This window comes from Muscardinus avellanarius (assembly GCF_963383645.1).
Source record: "Muscardinus avellanarius genome assembly, chromosome: 9".
Classification (NCBI taxonomy): domain Eukaryota; kingdom Metazoa; phylum Chordata; class Mammalia; order Rodentia; family Gliridae; genus Muscardinus; species Muscardinus avellanarius.
Window position 1 is genome coordinate 44,296,840 of NC_137795.1, and position 22,717 is coordinate 44,319,556.

General features: G+C 38.2%; 1 protein-coding gene across 3 annotated transcripts in view; it reads right to left on the bottom strand.

The window, feature by feature from the left end:
- Window positions 1-5,139: 5,139 nt before the first annotated feature.
- PRKAR2B (protein kinase cAMP-dependent type II regulatory subunit beta) overlaps window positions 5,140-22,717 on the bottom strand; it is a gene marked incomplete at both ends in the record, with an annotated part of 110,713 nt that continues 93,135 nt past the window's right edge. For all 3 annotated transcript variants that reach the window (XM_080701115.1, XM_080701114.1, XM_080701116.1), the window contains 6 exons: window positions 5,140-5,273; window positions 11,091-11,229; window positions 11,359-11,424; window positions 14,874-14,948; window positions 16,816-16,917; window positions 21,189-21,342. In XM_080701115.1, the coding sequence (XP_080557241.1) occupies window positions 5,140-5,273; window positions 11,091-11,229; window positions 11,359-11,424; window positions 14,874-14,948; window positions 16,816-16,917; window positions 21,189-21,342 (670 nt within the window). The remainder of the gene's footprint in view (window positions 5,274-11,090; window positions 11,230-11,358; window positions 11,425-14,873; window positions 14,949-16,815; window positions 16,918-21,188; window positions 21,343-22,717) is intronic.

The window sequence follows — 22,717 nt, forward strand, 5'->3', positions numbered from 1 at the left end:
TTTTCCACTTAAAAATAAAAAATGCTATGCCAGGCGTAGTGGCGCACATTTGTAATCCCCGCACTTGGAAGGTGGGGACAGGAGGATTGAAGCCAGCCTTGCTGGCATTAGAGACCCTGTTTCCAAATAAAAATATAAAATGGGTCTAGGAGTGTAGCCCAGAGATAGAAGACTTTCCAGGAACCCCAGTGCCACCAAAATAATTAATAATAATAATAATAATAATAATAATAATAAATATGCTATAATGAAATAATTTTTGTACTGACTAAATGTTATTTTATGTATATACAGTTTTAAGTGTTGGGTTTTATGTTTGGGGGTAAAATGGCAAGATTCAGGATATAGTTAAATCAAAATCTGAGAAAACCACCTCCGTAATAAATAGCGATTTTTTATGGCATAGACAAAAACTTGCTTTACATCATACATCATCACATCTTCACACACACACACACACACACACACACACACACACACATATTCTTTAGGTATTTCAAGACAATTTTAGATTTACAAACATAGAGCCTACAAAGTTAAAGCCCCACTATTGATCAAATTAAGTTTTCATCTCAAAATTATCTTACTCTGCATTGGAAAGTTATCCAACTTTCTCTACCTACTAGGCTAATAATAAACTTTAGTTAGAAAAGGTGTCAAGATGTGTGCAAGAAACCAAGAAATCTCAGTACTCCCCGGGTTCTGCCACCACACTGCAAAGTAATTTTGGTTGAAGTCACTGATTCTCCTTGGTATACAAATTCAACTGGCTTAAACTCCAGTGGTTATTGTCAGGCACGTAAGTTCTCTGAAAATAACTGGTGTACTCAGCTGCTTACATATTCATAATTCCTCACACATATATATATATATATAGATAGATAGATATAAATATAGATGACAGATAGATAGATACCTGTGAAGATTTTCAGTTATGTGGTTGCAGTTGCTCAACCAGTTTTGCTGCCTTTAACAGTAGCTGGAAGCAAGGCTTGGTGGTGCACACCTGTAATTCAGTACTTGGGAGGCTGAAACATGGCGTATCACAATTTGCAGCAAGCCTCAGCAATTTAGTGAGGCTCTCAGCAACCTACTGAGACCGTATTTCCAACAAATAAAATTGGGTTAAGAGTGTAGCTCAGAGGTAGGATGCCTCTGGGTTCAATCCCCAGTACCAATGAATGAATGAATGAATGAATGAATGAATGAATGAATGAATAGTAAATGTATTCTGGAACAGGTTAGATTGTCTCAACTAATTAATAGTTCTTTTTTTGCCAAAATTCTTTCTGATATTCAACATCAGGTTATACCTCACACAATTAATTTAGAAGCTAGCATTCCTAATAACTCTATTTCTCTTCTAGTTATTAACATTTTATTTAGATATTATAATTCCCTCAACAAAGCCTTGGCTCAAAACAGTTTAAGACCCCTAAGCTTACGTATTATTTTAACAATGCTGAAGGTCATCTTATCCTTGTAACATTTCTTAAAAAAAAAAAAACTAGGAGGAAAATTTTTTCCAGTACTGGGAATTGAACCCAGGGCCTCACACATGTTAGACAAGCCTTCTACCATGGAGTTATATTCCCAGCCCAAATTTCAGTATTTTTAAAGATCTTTGGACAGAAAAAGAAACTCAGCACTCTTCCTAATCTTACATTTTTACATAAATTCTTTTTTCTTTTTTTTTTTTGGCGGGTCTGGGGATGCAACCCAGGGACATTTGACCTCTGAGCTACACCCCCTGCCCTGTTTATTATTCTTTATTTTGAAACAGAGTCTCACAAAGTTGCAGAGGGCCTCACTAAGTAGCTGAGGCTGGCTGCGAACTGCAATCCTCTAGTCTCAGCTTCCCAAATACTGGGCTTATAAGCGTGCGCCACCACGCCCGGCTCCTATAAATTCTAAAGCTCTTGTTTTATGCCTTGCCTCACTGGAAGTATTTTAAAACATTTTAAGCCAGGCATGGTGGCGCACGCTTGTAATCCCCATGCTTGGGAGGCGGAGACAGCAGGATCACGCAGGTTCAAAGCCAGCCGCACGTGCTGGCTTAGGAGATCCTGTTTCTAAATAAAAATATAAAATAGGTCTGGGAGTGTATCCCAGAGGTAGAAGGGCTTCCAGGAACCCCAGTACCACCAAACAAACAAACAAACAAACAAACAAACAAACAAATTTTAAATGGTCTCCTAGTACAGGTTATAATGGTGATCCAAATACATTCACTCCCTTGTATTGCAGGTAGTAATGTATGTTAAAATATGTGTATTAAGAGTTAATTCATAGTGCTCTGCAGGAAACATAGCCCTTTGTATTTATTTCAAACAAATAAGGGAAGCACCTTGTTCTCCAGGAAGAATTCCTGTCCCTTTCCTTAGCCACATGGAATGATCAAGAGGCCCCATCCTTGCATGAAAACTTCAACAAAGAATCCCCAACGAGGACTCTTGGTTAGTGATTAAACAAGGACACCCACAAAGTTTTGCAGTTTTAACTGCATAATTCTACACATATATTCCCTAGTTATCCTGATCTATTTATTTGGTTATTCTAAAAGTCCAAATTAATCTTCAGCATACCACAATTATTTCTTTCACATATGACCAATATATAAAATCTTAAGCTTATTGTCATGAGAAAAATCATACTTTCTCAGTGTTATACCCTAGAGGTTATTAAGGATCTGCAGGCCATATCTCTATCATTTCATTGTATTTAGGTACTGTGCAAGGAATATTAGAGAAACAAAACATTAAAAATATTAACTCATAGATTTTATTATAAAAGTGTGCTTTATTATAAGGAAAATTTAAATATAACCAACAATACTGAAAATAACATAACTGGCATTTATAGCCTTGGTCAAAGTTCTTTATTAAACAGGCATTTGTTTACTGTTCCATGAATAGTTAACAATCAGCTTATGCAACAAAAGAGATAAATGGGAAAAGTGAATAAAGAATACAGAATGATGAACCAGGAATTTGTTTTTTTTATTTTTTTCTTTATTTAACAGACATGGCTTTTAAAATAAAATCTGAAATAGAAAAGTCTTCAAATAGAGAGCTCCTTTCCCTAAAAGAAGGTTTTGCTAAAAAGTTAAACAACATTCTAAAATGTGGTTGAAGTTATAGTTTACATACTTTAACTTCTTATATATACATTATCCAATTATCATTCTAACCATGTTTTCAAATATAAGGAGGAGGAGGAGGACCATAAATTCTCTAATAACATGATAGCCACAATAATTTTACCCATGTATGTATATATTCTTTTGATATGTTTCTCAAAATGAAATTGCTCATGTAAAATTGAATAACTTTTTAGAATTAATTCCTCTAAATGTTGATTCCCAGGGCCTAAAAATCACATAAGAATATATTAGTTTGTTGAATATAATTAACTCCATCTTATGTGGTAGAACAATAACCATATTGGTGGTCAATGAAAATCTAGCAAGTTTTCTTCTTCTGTACTTTTAAGCTATTGAGTCAATATTAAAGAAAATGGCAAAACCTAATGATATATAAAGGGAGGACAAATTCCTTTTATCATTCATTATATATGCTTTTTCTTATAAAAATTTATTTCTAGCCGGGCGTGGTGGCGCATGCTTGCAATCCCAGCACTTGGGAGGCTGAGACAGGAGGATTGCACAGGTTCAAAGCCAGCCTCAGATACCTAGTGAGGCTCTCAGCAACTTAGTGAGACCATGTTTCCAAATAAAGTATAAAATAGGTCTGGGAGTAAGGTCCAGAGGTAGAAAGCATCTGGGTTCCACCCCCAGTACCACAAACACAAAAAAATTATTTCTACCACCTTAGATAAATTTTTAAGGAAAAAAAAAAAAAGAGAAACCTCATGGGCTGCTGTTCAATGAGATTAAAGGCTGGCAACCATTGCAAGGAAGAACAGAAACCTATGGTGACATTTGTGTGCAAAGGACCATATCATGTAGGCCTAATGAAGAACAAAGTATCTTGTGAACATGTAAGATAAGGATTCCCAAATATTTTTGGTAAAGGACTAGGATTTTTCTTTTTATAAGAAATTAGGCTTTTAGAAGACAAAAAAGAGATTTCCTAAGTTTAAATAGCTTTTCTTAAAAAACAAAAACAAATTTTGTGACATCAAATGTCGAAATCAAGCTAGGTGTGTTGGCAGATGCCTGTAATCCCAGTACTTGAGAGGCTGAGACAGGAGGATCAGGTTCACAGCCAGCCTCAGGAACATAGTGAGATCCTATTTCCCACTGAAAAATAAAATAGGGTTGGAGGTACAACCCAGAGGTAGAAGGTCCCTGGGTTCTACCCCCATTACTACCAAAAAAAAAAAAAAAAAAGAGTAAAAATAAAAATCAAATTCTTAAAGATAAATATAGGGAGTTGCAAAATGAAAAAAAAATTAAAAAGCAGATACGCGCTTGATGAAGAATTATGTTAATGATTGCTGATTTAAAACGACTCTTTTCCTTATTTTCATGACTAAATAGCTGGTCCTGAAAACCACTGGAATATGTAGTTTACTGACATTATGCCAAAGAAGTGAAAATGTATTTTATTGCAAAAATATAAAAAGTTTTAAAATTGCATATGATGTTTTCTACCATTTCACCAATAGGCCAAGGCCAACATAACTTTCAAGCCAGAAAAATATTAAAATGAAAATGATTAAAACTTTACTAGAATGGGTTATAAAAAGGATGTGATGCCATGCGGTGTTGCATGATTCTTTGCCAAGTTCCCTCTTACATGGGCATAGACACTAATTTGATTTCAATCTCCATAAGTCAAACACATTACCTATGATGCGTCTCTTAATTATCTTCTTAAACATGGATACTTTCAATATATTACAATCATCTGAATAAAACTTTCAGTTAGATAATTTTGTGGAATAGAAAGTCACTTTATCAATATGTTGATTTTTTAATGAACTACTCATTAGAAAGTGATGTTAAAGCCTACTGACTATTAAATCACTACTCTTTACCAATACATTGTAAATGTAAAAAAAGGAAAAACCTGAAATCACAGAAAATGCTTGGCATCTACACAAACACATTCTCAGTGGACTAACCACTACTGTGTAATTTTGTCACTATAGGTCTTCTTGCTCCATACTTAAGCTTCATGCAGTGGGTTCAACAATATCCATATTTGTTCCAAACAGGGCAACTAACTGCTCTTCATAGGTGGCGATGTTCCTTTTCATAATTTCCATGCAAGGTCCCAGAAGCCTTTCAAATGCTTGCACATCCATGGCTAAGAAAAGGAAAGATATGAGAAATAACAATCTAGGCAAAACTGAAGAATTTCTAAGTCTCTTTCATTATGATTTTCCATGATCATTTTCCAACTGTGATATATCAGTAATACAAGAATATCTTTACATATATATTATAAAATGCAAAAAAGCATAAAGGTAAAAATGTTCCACTTGAAAAAGGGAGCAACTAGGGACTTCTGGAGTCAAATCCTCAGTTCCTTGGGCAAGTGATATGCAATGCTAGGTTGATGGGGGATTCCAAGTCCAAACTGAGAAGAAAATGAGTGTTTTGGCAAGGCCTTGAAATTTTTAAAAATGAATTCTGATGTCTTAACTTTAGTAATAAGAAGTTGGTAAGGGAGTATACTTCCTAGTCTGTTCTCAGGGTTTACAATGCCATGTTGTAGAGGTCAAATGTTACCTTCTATAATTTTTACTCTTTTATACCATTGTCTATATAATCCAAAGTGGCAGCCAACATAATGCTTTTGTCTACTTCTATATATCACTTTACTTGCCTGTCTCATGCATTTTAAAGCTCTGTTTATAATATACAGATGGAAAAAATACCATATTGTCTATCATAGAAATATAAATTAAAATATATATTTTTTTGCCTCTCAAATTTGCAAATGTATAAATGGCAGTTTCTTGCACTGCTAGTAGCATGTATCAGAAGTCATTTTAAAAATCCCATCTCTAGCCAGGTATGGTGGCCCACGCTTGTAATCCCAGCATTTGGGAGGCTGAGACTGGAGGATCGTGATTCGCAGACAGCCTCAGCTACTTAGTGAGCCCCCCCCCCCCCGCAACTCAGTGAGACCCGGTTTCAAAATAAAGAATAAAAAATTGGGCAGGGGGGTGTAGCTCAGAGGTCAAATGCCTCTGGGTTCTAGCCCCAGACCCGCCCCCCCCCAAAAAAAATCCCATCTCTAGAGTTGGGCATGGTGGCAGACACTTGTAATTCCAATACTTGGGAGGCTGAGACAGGAAGATCCAATGTTTATGGCCAGCCTCAGCAACTTACTGAGGTCATTTGCAAGTTATTGAGACCTTGTTTCAAAACCAAAGAATAAAATAGGCTGGAGGTTTGCTCAGAGGCAGAATGCCTCTGGGTTCTATCCCCAGTACCACACAAATGCACAAAAACTCCCACTCTAGCCAGGTGCCACCTGTAGTCCCATTACTTGTAAGGATGAGACAGAAGGATTCCAGGTTTGAGGCCAGCCTCAGCAATTTAGCAGGATACTCAGCAACCTATCAAGACCCTATTTCAAGAACAATAGCAGCAACAACAACAAAATAAGGGTAGAAGGTATAGCTTGAAGGTAGAATGTCCTTGGGTTCAATCCTTGATAGAAAACAAAAAACAAAAAATCCTGTTTCTAAGACTTTTTCCTTAATTACTTTCATTCTTTCTGTGATACTGGGATTCAACCCAGGGTATTCTACCACTGAGCTACACCCTTATCACCATTTTCTTAATTTTTTATATTCAAACAGGGTCTTATGAGGTCATATGCTGTCCTCAAAACTGCAGACCTTCTGAAAGGTTTTCAGGCCTCTTGAAAACCATTTCTAAGGGGAAATTTTGTATGTGAAAAAGTCATCTATGCACAAACACATACACACAAAGGAGAGCTAAAACCCATAATATCATCAGTACAAAGTGATTAAATATTTTAGCATGTATATATTTATCTAGTTGACTATTAAAACTTAATATAATAAAATTTAAAATTCCTAAACTATAATAGATGAGAAAACATTTCTTTCTTTCCTTTTTTTTGGTGGTACTAGGGATGGAATCCAGGGGCCTTCTACCTCCGAACTACACCCCCAGACCTATTTTATATTTTATTGTAAACAGGGTCTTGCTAAGTTGCTGAGAGCCTCACTAAGCTGCTGAGGCTGGCTGAAAACCTGCACAATCCTCCTGTCTCAGCCTCCCAAGTACTGGGATTACAAGCATGCGTCACCACACCCAGCTCATTTTTTTCTATTTAAGTTTCCTTTTATTTTGAAATTAAAACAGTGGAATGAATTGGTTTGTGGCTGAACTACCCTTCACAGGGAAGAAAACTGGAATGCTTATGCATCAAAAGAACAAACTCCAAAAAGGGTTAAGCAGTGGCCTGCCTCCCCCAGACAGAAGAAAACACAGATCACAGGGTGGGGGGGGCACAATTAAATTCATCCGGGATGATAACAGCTGGCAGAATTCAGTAAAGTACAATTTCCAAGGCTGTCACAATTACAGAATAAAGCAGCACTAATTTAAAAACAAGACTCACAAGCAATAGCCCTCTAGCCCCTCCCCTGATTTGCATTCACAAAAATAAAATTCTCAGTTTCCTAAATGTAACGTCTTGGGGCTGCTATATATATCCATCCACTCTGCCTCAGGGAAGGGGCTCTTCTGACTTCAGTTCTGGTTTCCTGGACCCAGATCAAGGTTCTGGAGAAAGGGGATACTGCATATGGGAGTAAAGGATGCTTATTCATTAAGCTAACTCACACTATAGGGAAATTCATTTTGAATGCTTGAAGTAGCAGTGGCTTACATAAAATCTGCACAAAAATGCCACCAAGTAGCCCCCACCTGGCAGAGGGACTGAGCCACCTGGCTGGGAGTGTAGAGGTGAGAGCACAGGGAGGTCTCATTGGCAGCAATGAGGAGAGGGATACAGCAAGCCTGGGCAAAGCCAGGGAAAGCAGCCCCGTGAGTTGCTAGCACCTAACTTAAATGAGATTGCTGATGACAGTTATCTATGGCGGAAGGGAACAGAAAGGTTTGGAGAATCAAAACAATCCAGTCCTCACTGGAAATATGTCTCCATTTATTATTTATTTATTTATTTATTTACTGTGATGCTGTGGATGGAACCCAGGGGCTTTTATTTTTGGGCTATACTCCCAGACCGATTATATATATATATTTTGGTTTGGAAACAGGGTCTCACTAGATTACTGAGAGCCTAAATAGTTGAGGCTGCTTTCGAAGCTGCACAATCCTACTGTCTCAGCCTCCCAAATACTGGAATTACAAGCCTGTGCCACCACGCCTGGCTCACTCTATTTTTAAAGAAAAAAAATTTTTAGGTTTTTAAAAGTTTTTGGAAAGTTTTTTTAAAATATGCTTTTATTGGTACATTATAGCCTAATATCACACAGTGGAATTCTACTCAGCAATAAAGAACAAAATTATATCATTTGCAGGAAAATGGAAGGACATGGAGAACATTATGTTCTGTGAGATTAGCCAGTCACAGAATATGAACAGTCATATGTTTTCTCTCAATAGTGGAAGCTAGGGAGTAACAGGGATACCAGATAATGGAAGAGAAACCTCAGTGGAGCCAGGGAGGTGGTCTAGGGGCAGGGGAGGGGATAGAGTGAGGTCCATTAAAGAATGACTACCATTGGCTTTGAGTACATATGTAAAAATACCAATGTCAATCTCAGTGGTCTGTATGGGGAAGAGGGGGATCGGGAGGGTGTGGAGGGCCACCAAGAGCTGTGTGCATGTATGTCACTGTCAACATGATTTACATTATGATGTGAGGAAAAGTATTTTATAAGGTAATACTCTCCCCTCTTGGAAAAAGAAACCTACCCCCAAAACCTAAGCAAGTGGAGTCACCACTACCTAATTTATCTGTTGTTCTGCGAAGAAATAGATAAAAGTGAAATGGGACTTCTATGAGGAGGTCCATTAGAGGATGGGCAGCGGCTGGGTCACCCAGCCCAGGGGAGCTCCCCAACTATCAAGCAGCCTGAGAGTCTAGTGGACCACGTCTCTTAACTCTCCCAGGGCAAATGATCCCGCTCCACCTAATCTCCTTCCAGAGCCAGCTGGGCCCCCGAAGATGGGAAAGGGGGCCCAGTGGAGGTGGAAGATCTCAAAGAAACCCTGCTGAAGAGGTCTCAGCGATGGCTTCCCCGGGCTTCCCGACAGGGTGGAGCAGCAGAGTCCAGGCCAAGGGCAAGGCTGTCCTCTAGCCTTCCAGCCTGCCCCTCTGCTGACAGCAGCTCCAGTCCTGGCCATCTGGGCCAACAAAGCTAAAGCAGGTCAGAGAGGATGGCTAAAGGGAAAGAGGTGAGACATGGGCAAAGAAGGCAGAAAGGGGAATTCTGGCTGGCCCTGCCAACCCAGCAGCAGTTTTCAAGATTGTTTAAAACATGAACCTCAGCTAGTTGTGACAGTAATTCATGTCAGTACTTGGGAGGCTTTGAGAAAGGAGAATCACAGGCTGGGAGGTGAGCACATAGTTAACTTAGCAATGTTTCAAAATTTAAAAATTAAAATAAAATAGGGCTGGGGAATAGCTCAGAGGTAGAACACCCTAGGTTCAACCCCCAGTTCCACCAAAAATGAATGAATGAATGAATGAAGAAAGAATGAATGAATTATAATAATGAAGCTACTGAGCGGTGGTGATGGTGTGTGATTCTTAGTTTTTCCTGTATTTTTCAGGTTTTCTTTAATATAAAAAATTAACAAAAATTCACTCATGTCACCTTTATTCTAATAGTTCTACTCAGAGAAATTGCCTGTCAGTATCTAATTGTCTTCTCTTTCATCCACATATATTATTCAACATTATGCTTATTTAAAACCTTTTAAAAAGTTGCTCCTCTAAGAAGTTAATTTTGAGGAGCCTTGAAAATCTTAAAAACACTGAAACTAAGTTTGTCTTATTGAATTGTGGAAAAAAATCATGTAGAGGCTAATTGCTGTGGAATAGATTTTTTTTCAAGTGTCGCCTATATCGCCACTTCCTGAATTATACTTTTTATTATTACAGTAAGTGATTCCTCAGATATAAAATCTCAAATATGCAAAGATTCTGCCTTCCAGCTAAAGATGGCATTTCTGCCAATCTCCTCTGGTAGAAGAAAGTAATAAACAGCTGAACAACAAAGAACATTTGATTCTGCTTTGACAAACCTGAGTCTCTGCGGCCAATACTGCAGATATTCCAACCTTTAGAGTAGAGCCTAATAGCAAACTTTACAAAATTATTACTTACTCTCCTCCTTCTCTCTTTTTATGGTTCTGGAATTAAACCCAGGGGTGTTCTATCACTGAGCTACACTCCCACTCCTTCTTATTTTTCATTTTGAGACAGGGCCTTGTTATGTTGCCCAGGCTGGCCTTGCACCTGCAGTCCTCCTGTCTCTGCTGCCTGAGTCACTGGGATTACAGGCATGTGCCACTGAGCCTGGCATTTAGCTTTTGCTTTAAAGGAACATGGCATATGTTGTTTATTTGACAGGTTAAATACAAAGCTTGGGGCTTGGGAGACCTTATTTCAATTATTAAAAAAATCATTACTTCATATATATATATATATATATATATATATATATACAAAAGAACAAAATATATCTGTATGTGAAAATATTAAAATAAAATGGATTTCATAAACTGATCTTATAATTTAGTAAGTCCTAATTTTGTTATATTTTTGAGAGACTACATGTGTGAGCCCAATAAAATGAAACATGCAACATAAAGACATAAAATACAAGCCGGGCGTGGTGGTGCACGCTTGTAATCCCCGCGCTTGGGAGGCCGAGACAGGAGGATCGCGCAGGTTCAAAGCCAGCTTCAGCTCCTTAGTGAGGCTCTCAGCAACTTAGTGAGACCCTGTTTCCAAATAAAATATAAAATAGGTCTGGGAATATAGCCCAGAGGTAGAAAGCCTCTGGGTTCCACCCCCAGTACCACCACCAAAAAAAAAAAAAAAAAAAAAAAAGACATAAAATACAGACATAAACATTTCAGTGGCCACCACTGTGCTCCCTACCTAAGCACTTGACAGTCCCGATGGCGTGTGCAGAAGCTGCTCGAGGTTTGTTGGTTACCAGGGCGAGCTCTCCAAAGTACTGTCCGCGAGAGCATCGAGCGATTTCCACTGCGCCATTCTCTTCCACTTCTGATTTACCCTGATGATGTAATGAAGAATATTATTCTCCTCAGTTTATGAGAATAAAGTAAACTGTAGTCTAAACATCAAAAGGAAAATCTGTTTCCTTGTTAATACATGGATTTGGGGGGGACTTAAAAATGCTTACCTTTCTTTTCATAGTAATTTTCACTTCTCCAGATTCTACAATGAAAAAAGAATCAGCCAAATCTCCCTATCAAAACAAAACAAAAATTTATTGAGGGTGAAAATCCAAAGTAACTGATCTTCAATCCTGAAATCATTCCTTTGAATAGTCCAACCCCAGTGTACTGATGTAAACTCTCACAGGAACAGGCGACTTCCTTTTATAAACTGAGTGCTTACGATGGATAATCATATAGTAAGTTTCATTTGTAAAAATCATTTGAAATAACATATCCTCTACCACAGCACTTCTGTTTAAAAGCTAAGGAAATATGGCAAATAATACGGAAGCAAGAATATATCCCCCAAATTTAGCCAACTCATTAGCAATGGCAACCCGATTGCACATCCCTGCACCATCCCTGCAGTCAGCGGAAATACACTGGCAGATCCAGTGCTTCTTGGCAAGTGCTAGGATATGCACCCTATTTCCTCCTAATGTAACAAATACTGGCATAGTGGCCCAAGATAACCATCAACTGGCAAAGGGCAGAAAGCACTGGATGCGTGAGGAAACAGTAGATGTGGCCTTCGTGTTTTTACCAGTTAGCTAAGGATCAGACCCTGAAAAGGCCAATCTATTGACAATCCACCTCAAGGTGTTGAAATGCCATTTCTCACTATATACCCGTTTTTCCTTGTTTTTGTTCCTGAATGGATTCTGCCTTGATTTCCAGCAATGCCTTTTTAAACAAGCAGTACATCACAGAAGATAATAATCATTTTTTAAAAATTTAGTCTCTCAAAGTGATTCTAGAGGAATGCAGATATTTCTAAACTCTTTAGTACAATTAAAAAACCTTAGTATCAGATGTCACAAAATAAAATGAATCTAGACTTCTATAGTGTAGTATGGATATATACATATATATGTGCTTATGAATGCTTAAAAGATGACTAATATATAAAATATCTTTATTAAACCCTAAGCATAGCATATCTTTTTTATTTGGGCACTGAACTCTGGTCCTCATGCATATTAAGCATATACTCTACCACTGAGCTACATCCCAACCAGTTCCCCTTTATTATTACATTGTTTTTACAAGAACATAATGCTAATTTTCAAATCTTATGAATCACAGCAGATCTATCAGCTGTTGTATAAATGTGGCATAAATGTAGCACATCTTATTTGAAAAAAAACTTGTAAAATCTGACTCCGGTCTATGGACTGTGCCAATGGCAATGTCCTAGTTTTAATATTGTATAATAGTAATGCAAGATGCATTGGGAAACTAGGTAACAAGTACTTGGGATCCATCAATGCTATTCTGCAACTTCTTATAAATCTGTATTTCAAAATAAAAAGTCCAAAAAATCATGAAAGGGGCTGAGGGTATGGCTCAGTGGTAGAGCAAGCACTTAGCATGCACAAGGCACTGGATTCAGTCCTCAACATCCAAACAAAACAAAGCAAGAAAAAACAAAGGAACCCAAGCATTTTATTTTATTTTATTATTTTTTGGTGGTACTGGGGTTCCTGGAAACCCTTCTACCTCCGGGCTACACTCCCAGACCTATTTTTATATTTTTTATTTGGAAACAGGGTCTCTTAAGCCAGCACGGCTGACTTCGAACCTGCGCGATCCTCCTGTCTCCGCCTCCCAAGCGTGGGGATTACAAGCGTGCACCACCACGCCCGGCAAACCCAAGCATTTTAAAAATGCTCTATAGTTTGTTATTTACCATTTTATATTCTTATTCTCCAATTTGACTCTACTTCTTCCTAATCCTTGACTCTGTGTGTGTGTGTGTGTGTGTGTGTGTGTGTGTGTGTGTGTGTGTGTGTGTGTAGAGGGTTTTGAGAGATTTACTTATTGCCTTTTAAGCAATCATCTTTTCCTTGGACTCACAGACCTGGAATCTTGTTTCACATATGAAGGAAGAGACAATATTTCAGATAAATAACATAATATGGCATAAAATTATAAAATCTATTAAAATCTATTTGAATCATTTGCTCAATACTTCAAAAACCTAACTAGGAAACAAGGTACTATCATCTGCAGGCTTTACCTGTGTACTTCAACTGTCTTCATAAATATTCTGCCTTTCTGCAGCCCTGTGCTACCTGAGGTATAGAATACTATTAGTTCCAACCAGGATTTTGGAAAAGAATTAGGAGTGAAAAACATGTTTATGTAACACATTTGGTGCTAGGAAGCCAATGTAGCACATGGTACAATGTGTAAATGGTATCTGGAAGTCTCAGGAGGTTTCACCATATCTGATCTACCAATACCTCCCATGTAACTTCTAAATTTTTATTAATTCCATGGAACACTCACCTTTTATTCCTCTTATAAATGACATCTTACCTCCTATATGTTTGTGAATTTCATGTTACATGTTATAAAATGATGCAAAAGACATGATTATTTAATACATATTCATGCGGAGTTAATTATACAAACAAAAATACTCAACTACTCAACTAGTTAAATGGATGTAAATTAAACCACTGTGTGTATGTGTGTGTGTGTGTGTGTGTGTGTGTGTGTGTGTGTGTGTGTGTGTTAATGGGGATGGAACCCAGGGCATTCTACCTCCGAGCTACACCTTCAGCCCTGTTTTTAAGCCAGGGTCTAAGTTGTTGAGGGCCTCACTAAGTTGATGAGGCTAGCTGCAAATCTGTGATCCTCCTGTCTCAGCCTCCCAAGTATTAGGATTACAAGTGTATACCACAACACCTGGCTTAAATCACTTTTAACAGATTATTTAATAATATTCATTTAATCCATCTCTGCATATTAAGTACTTTTTTTTGGTGGTACTGGGGTTCCTGGAAACCCTTCTATCTCCAGGTTACACGCCCAGACCTATTATATATATATATATATATATAATTTTTTTTTTTTTAATTTGGAAACAGGGTCTCTTAAGCCAGCGAGGCTGGCTTCGAACCAGCGCGATCCTCCTGTCTCTGTCTCCCAAGCGCGGGAATTACAAGCATGCACCACCACGCCTGGCTACTTTTTTGTTTTTTTAATAAATTTTTATTGGTGCATTGTAGTCATATTTCTTAATAGGATAAAAAACGTTGAGATATACATGCACACATCACCCAATCAGCCCTTACCCAATCCCTAACCCCTATCCTCCCCCTTCCCATGCTTGGTTTCCTGATTAACTTTGATATGTTTATTTAAGTACATCATTTGCTTTAAAGAATTTCCCTTTTCCCCCTCCCATCCCTTCAGATAGGTCATTTAATTGCTCCTCTATAGGATCTCTTCTTCATTTGGAGTTCCTCCTGTTACCCATTTCTCCCTAGTTTTTGCACATTAGGGAAAGCATCTGATTTCTTATTTTTTGTGACATTTCACTGCAAACTGCATATTAATTATTAAATGAAATAATATTCTTTTAATCCATCACTGCATTATTAACTATACAGTTTATCAAGATTTACAAATGCATTAAAAATACTGAAAAAGAAACCTAAAGTGAATTGCACTTCAGGATATTATATACCTGAGCAATGATTTGTTCTCCATCATTATATACTTTGGTGCCTATCACGTCTACCACTTTTAGGCGTTCAGAAAACTACAAAGGAAAAAAAGATCATATTAAGTATAAACAGACTAATTAGATAATCTTACCTCTTTTACAGGTTAAAAAGTGGCAACCTATAGGCAAATAAATTAAGCAGTTTGTGGGTTGTATTTGTTATATTAACTGCTAGCACTTTAAAATAAATCTGTATTTCTAATTTCTCTTAAAAAGTCAGAAGACTCAGGAACCTTCAGCCCATTTCTACATGACAGTATAACCTGGTGGACCAGCAGCTGTTTCTTTAGATGAAGCAAACAATCTCAAGTTTGCCAACATCCCTTGCTTGCTTGGTTTCCATCTTTAAGTTACTTTGCCAATCTGAAGTTACTGGATTTCTACCTAGATCCACTTCTATTCATCTGCTGCTGGAGAAGATCAGCTGTCTAACACGCATTCCATAATGTGGCCAAAATTCTACCCCTGACAAGCCAACATCAAAAAGGAAAAGCACCACTACATTGGCATTTGCCACTATACACAGCACTGTGAGTACAATACGTGTGCCCCTCTTTCAATTACTCTCAATGGATTTCAAGTATGAGACTCAAATACCTAGAAAAACACTGAACTTAACAATGACATATGGGAAGCAAAGCTGAGAAAGAGTAAAAGCCTAGCAGCTGGGCTCTTGCAGAAGGCAACTGGGGTAAGATAAAAAAGAGAGAAGGGACTGCGCCACAAGCTGGTGAAGGAGGACCTTCCAGACAGATGGCAAGTACACAGGCCCCAACACAGGGAAAGGGCCCATGTTTGAGGAATGGCCGGAAGCAAGTGTGTCTAAAGCAGGATGCCAAGTGTCGGGCAGTAGGAAATGGGGTCAGAGGGCGTGGCCTTAATGGCCCATGAGGAAGGGATTAAACAGAGGCGGTCCATGGCCGGCCGAGGTTCTACAAGGATTATGCTAGCAGTTGATACAAGCCAGCCAAGAGGTGATGGTGGCTCAGACAGAAGGCAGTGGTGGGGGAATTGGTGGGAAATGATTGAGTGCTGGCTATATTCTGACAGTAGGACAGAAAAAGTTACTAAGAGATTAGACACGGATGGGGGAAACAGATGAGTTAGGTCCAATTCCAAGGTTTCTGCCCTAAGACACTGGACGGGCTAGTGCTGCCATCCACTAGAATGGGCAAGAGAAAAGAGGAGACTTGAGACATGTTAGGTGTGAGATGACAAGAAATTAGCAGTAATGTCAATTTTAGGATAGCAGTATATAAATGGTATCTGAAGCCATGGGATTCAAGATGTGTACCCAGATTGAGAAGAGAGGAGACGAAGGGCAGAGGCCTGGACTGTTGATCTTAGAAGAAACAAACAGCAAAGGTGACTGGCAAGGAGAAGTCAGTGAGGGCGGAGCATATTTAAACAACTTCTCCCTACAGAGGTATAATTAGTGGCTCTTGCCAATTGTTTTTCGGTTTGTTTTTTTTTTTTGATAGTGGGGGTTGAATCTGGGGGCATTCTATCTCTGAGCTACACCCTCAGTTATTTTAAATTTTTACTATTTAATGAGGGTTGCTGAGGGATTGCTGAGAGTCGAAGATGCTGGAGCTGGCCTCAAACCTGCAGTCCGCCATGCCTGTCTTCTTGCCAACATTCATATAATTACTTTAAGCATGCCATTAGATAAATACTACATATAAATGTGCCGTAGATGCTGGAAAAGAGCCTGTCGCTTATAAATAACAAACCAAGTGCAGTGATAGGTAGTAAAAGAAATGCTGAACTATAAAAACTAACATCACCATTTGATTTTTTTCAAGTGAAAGTATGGGTATATTTTTACTCAAATTTTCTGGTAGAACTAATGATCACTAAAAAACTGTTTTAAAGGAGAATAAATATGTAGACATATACCTACCTCCAAAGATTTAAGGAATGGCAGTGACTCGATAAAGCTTTCATACATTTTTCTCTTTTTGGCGTTGTTTTTCACAATTATTCTCCTGAATGTTACCCTGTCCTAAAAGTAGAATATTAAATACAAAACCAGTTAAAATATAGATTTTAGGGAGGAAAAGCCCGCCCAAACATTTTTATCCCCTATAAGGAATAAATAATAATTGAAGTTTTAAAAATAAACATTAACATAATTTTAATTCAACTCATTTCATATTTTTGTTTCTTCAGGCACAAAATTAAAACAATATAAAATATTTCTATTTTTTTAAGAAAGCATCCTTTTTATTCCTAAATCTGACTGAGATGCTGGGCTATACCCACCAGGAGGCGCTGTCACATCATAAAAAAATATAGCAGCACAGTGTTCTTTTCTGATGCTTGGTGGCGCTGGAGGTTACAAAATCAGTTGGGGCGTGCCCAGCGTTTTTATAAAAAATAAAGGACAAAAAAAATCTTGGAATGCATTCCTTATAGCACTGTTTTATTAAGTATTTTTTTCAGGCATATACAAACAAATGTTCTGGTCTTGATATGTGTTTCCTAACGTAGACTGAGGTAAAAAAAATCATATGGAAAACACTACTGGAAAATTTTTTAATCATAAAGAAATTATAAGGTAAGAGATCTTGAAAAAACATGTACTTACCATAGGTTCTGCACATTCACATTATGTCAGAATTGTTGAAAATGTGAAGGTGCAGAGAAAGGACAGTTTCCTGAAAGGACAGTTTTATCTGATTTTTATAGTCTAAAATCCTCTTATTATATTTATACTACATGATTTAAAAGATGCAGAACTTAAATGACAAACTAGGAAAACTTATAAAAATTAACAGCTCAAAAATTACTTTCCTAATGTAATGATTTGGAAATAGAATGTTCCTCCTAGCTCTCATGCAAACGGGGTGTCAATGTGGAAAGCGGGCTTGCTTGTAATCTCAGCATGGATAAATCCAGTGTGATGGATGTATCTGTAGTGGCCGGGGCTGGTAGAGTGTTGCTGGGGAAGGCGGGTCCTGGGGCTGCAAAACCTTGGGGACTGTATATAGTTCCTCCTCCCCTGTCTTGCTTTACCTTGCTCCAGCCTCCATGATGTAAGAGCAAAGCCTTGAGCTCTTCCTCTCTCCATTTCCCACCACAGCCATGCCTGACATGGACTGAACCCCAAACCATGAACAAAGAAATCTTCCTTCCTCTAAAAGTTCCATGGTCAGTTCTTTAGATTATAGCTGTTAACATGCTAAGACACCTAGAATTTTTATTTTGAAAAAATACTCACAAATTATTTCAATTCTTAAATAAAAACCCCATAGTTATATAGTTTGACCCTCACTGGTAAACAATTATACCATTTCAATAAACTTGAGATGTTAACAGATTATTGTGCCAACATATCAAGGCTGAATTAAAAATGTATTACGGTGATAGAGAAAAAAAAGTCCAGAATATTTATATGTTTTGAGGTGTGATAGACTGAATGTTTATGTCTCCCACCCCCACAATCCTGCTGAAATGCTAATCCTCATGCGATGGGATTAGGAGGGCTCTGGGAGGCGATTAGGTCATGAGTTGTGCCCTCATAAATGGGGTTAATACCCTTTTACAAAGGGCCTAGAGTGCTGCCTTGCCCCTTCCACCAAATGAAGACCCAGTGAGAATTTGGTCATCTCTGAGCCAGGAGGCAGGCTTCACCAGACACCAAATCTTCCATAAAATCTTAGACTTCCCAGTCTCCAGGTCTGTGACAAATATTTGTTGTTTAAGCCACCCATTTGATAGTAGTTTGTTATACAAGCCTGGATAGTCTAAGACACTACAAAATTAAATGTTGTATTCTCCAATTTAGTTTACTACAATTTTGATGCTGTTTTTGATTTGGAGTCTTGATGCTCTTAATTTTTCTAAAAAGAGACAACTATAAAAGATAATTCACGAAAATGTAGACATCATTTCCAAGCCCAGCTCTCCATCAGAATCCACTGTAGTGATTTCTGAGATCCCAGTCTTTAATAGCTCACAGTACCTACATGTTGGATTTATTTTTATTTTTATTTTTTTTTGGTGGTACTGGGGTTCCTGGAAGCCCTTCTACCTCCGGGCTACACTCCCAGACCTAGTTTTTAACTTTATGTGGAAACAGGGTCTCTTAAACCAGCGAGGCTGGCTCCGAACCAGCGCGATCCTCCTGTCTCTGCCTCCCAAGCGCGGGGATTACAAGCGTGCGCCACCACGTCCGGCAAATGTTGGATTTAATAATATATGTTTTATAAAGGCTCCCCAAGTGATTCTGACATATAGTCACGTTTGGGAACCAGGTACAACACCATTTTATGGACAGAGTTTACAGAAAAACAGAGAAGATACACAATAGTTTAGCCACTTAGAAATTAACTGAGAATTATATCTCTGAAGAAGAATATCCCATTCATGTCCCACCTCCTTACACCCACCGTGACACAGAAGGTCCCCAAGGCCAATCTCAAGTGCTGTAATGCGGTCGTTGTAGCCATCACCTGCCTGGAGCACCATGCAGCCCTGCAGATCTGCTAACCTCGCAAGGCCAACAGCAACTGAGTACTATTTACAGAGTGACGTTGTCCAGTAAAGGCCTTTTCTCTTGGGATTTGCTTATCTTACACCCACATTCATATGGCAGAGCCCAGGCGAATGACCTTAAAATTTTCTTTCCTACTTGACTTTCTCTGACACAGAGCTGGTTCAAAGCAAGTTGCTCTTAAAAGGCAGGTTTGAAATACTAAATATGTTAATTACCACAATCTTTAAAAAGCTATTGTACTTACACATGTACCCCAAGGTGATTACCACAAACTGCCCACTTTTATGGGATCCAAATCTAAACATGAAATGTATTTGTTTGACATTGCCTTATACCTGTGGCCTGAAAGTAATTTTACACAACATTTGTAATATGGCCTGTGTTTTGGCTACAGCCTATCATCTCTTGGATCCCATCCTCAAGATATCTCATGTGTATGTAAATACTCCAAAATCTGGAAAAAAAAATCCAAAATCTGTAACTTTTCTGGTCTCAAAATATTTCAGAGAAAGAATATTCAGCCTGCATCGTGAAGTAATATTTCTAGTAGTGGCATTTCTGCCAGAATTGAAAAGTTGGTTTAAAGACACACTTGGTCGAGGGAGGGGGGGGTCATTTCATACATAACAGGAGGCAAAGGTCCAGATGCTGTTCCAGTGGGTCAGGGTGAGGCCCACCATCTGCAAGATGCCAGTGCTGCCTGGTGTCTGACCTCACTTTAAGCAGCACTGATTTAGGGGAAATGTTTGCAACACATGTATTTTCTTTAAATTGTTGAAAACTGTCTACCCTATCGTTGTGATGTGCATTTCTGTGGTTATTTTTCTCCTTTTGTGGAAGAAGACGTTGAAATAAACAAAGTGTGTTAACCATCCCATTTGCAAGGACTACAGTGTTACAGAAGTTACAAATTTCTCACTCAGCATTTGGCTCACAAGTGGATTTGGCTAAAAGAGGTGGATAAAAAATTCTCTTGATTCAAGGAAGAAGACATTTTAAACTTTTAAAAATAGAAACGAACAGGTATAGAATTTTCTACATGTGTGATCACGGTGGCCCTCAGAAAGTTTTGAATTTTGGAGTCTTTTGGATAATCAGAGTGGGGATATTCAACCTGCATTAACATCCAAGTCCCACTGCCAGAGATTCTGATTAAATTTGATTTTAGTAGGGTCTGGGCAAGAGAATTAAAAAAACCCTCTAGATATTCCGATGCACATCCAAATGAGGGTCATAGGTGTTAAGTATTCTGCTCTACGCAGCTGCTCTTAAACGCAAAGGTACCACCAAGACAACCGGTTTCTAGTGGCATCTCTAATTATATCATTTATCAAAATCACCTGGAAGACTTCTCGCTCCAGATTGATCGCTAGGCCCCAGGTAATATAGATGCTGCTACCAGAGGATCGCACTCTGAGAACCACTGATTTATCAGATTGTAATCCCTTAGCTGAGAAAGGGCACTGAAAGCTTTGTTTGTGCAGCTGAGTGTTTTTTAGGAGCAGGTAAGAGAAAAACATTTTGGACCTGGGTGTCTTTCCCTGGGTCACAGATCCCAAGCTCTTGACTTGACTGGGGGAGACTGTATGAAGCACTGACTTAGCACAGTCTTAGTGGCCAAGAGTTCAGCATCCAGCATTGCTTAATACATTCCCTGGTGGTCAATGGTGCCAAATAAACCTAGAGAGTAGAATTTAAATACAGTACCTATCTGGCTGTTGCCATAATGATTCTTATAAATTACAAAACTGAGGTCAAATAAATGTTTTACTCACCAGACCCCACAGAGCACCAGGAGAGGTAGCAGTGATTGTAGCTGCTCTGGGCGTATTGTACATTAAGGCCAGTTCACCAAAACTCCCACGATTATCATAGTTGCCAACACATCTTCCAACACCATCACATTTTACATAAATATCAAATGTTCCTCTGTTGGACAAATGTAAATTAGAGGCAAAAGTTAATCCGGTAAAGTCCCATTATAATGAAACATTATTTCATAGAAGAGTCTTATGCAATAAAATCTTATGTCTGGCTTTTCTATCCCTTCTGACAACATGTAATAAAAGGATATCTGTATGCATCCAGACAAGCATAAAAAGACCATGCATGGACTAGGGTAGAGGCCACACATGTGCCTGCTGGAGACATGAGGCTAAATGATAAAAAATTAATATAACAGGATAAATGATAATAAAACTACAACCAAATAGCAAACACAAAGAAAATCGTCTGAAAGAACATGTATCAAGCAGTGACTGTACTTATCTCAGAGCACAGAAGAGTGGGGATTCCAGTATGAGCACCATGTAATTTAGGGCTTATGTTTTTAAAATGAACATGTATTATTTTTAATAGAAAAAATTACTATTTTTAAAAGAATATAGCTGTAACAATTTGATTAGCTGCTACTCTACAGAATTCACTAGGGGCCTTTACAATCTATAGCAGGAGTCAGCCCACAGACTGGCTGCCTTTTTAAGGTTTTACTAGAATACAAGTAAACTTGTTCCTTTATGCATTATCTATGGTTTGAGTACAACACAAGAATGGAACAGTTGCAAGACAGACCACAGCAACCCACGAAGCCTCAAATATTTACTCTCTGGCCTTCTGCACAATCTGTTCCTTTACTTCGGATCAATTCCCATTCTAATGTTAAAAAGCAATTTGAATTCAGACCAATTGTCTACACCTGGTCTTTAATAGTTTTTCTGTGCCCATATTTTAGTTGGGGTCTTTTCCTAGGCAAAAAAAAAAAAAAAAGCTCCGTTTGGATGTCACTGTATGATGTGTTACCCAGGCCCTTCCTGTATACACTACCCTTCATGCGATTCATGTCTTCCCACACACTGCTTGTGCTTGCTCAGAGAGACTGTGACTTCAGGGCTTGCTAAGCACCGTGAGGACACATAAGAAAAATTCTGATTTTATTCTGTTGGCTAAACCTTAACAAAGACAAAAGGAAAAGAGGAGGTTGTGGCTATATATATCTATGTACATATAGATATAGATATATACACATATACACATATATATGTGCTTTAAAGATTAGAAAAGGATTATGAATGGTACAGAAACACTAAGAGCAGAAGTATAAAGTAATTAAAAGATACTAATGAGTAAAAAAGAAACAACTGGTTTTTAATATAATTCATGGACATAATAACTATTCAAAAATACCTTCTAGTTGGGCGTGGTGGCGCACGCTTGTAATCCCCACGCTTGGGAGGCGGTGACAGGAGGATCACGCAGGTTCGAAGCCAGCCATGCTGGCTTTAAGAGACCCTGTTTCCAAATAAAA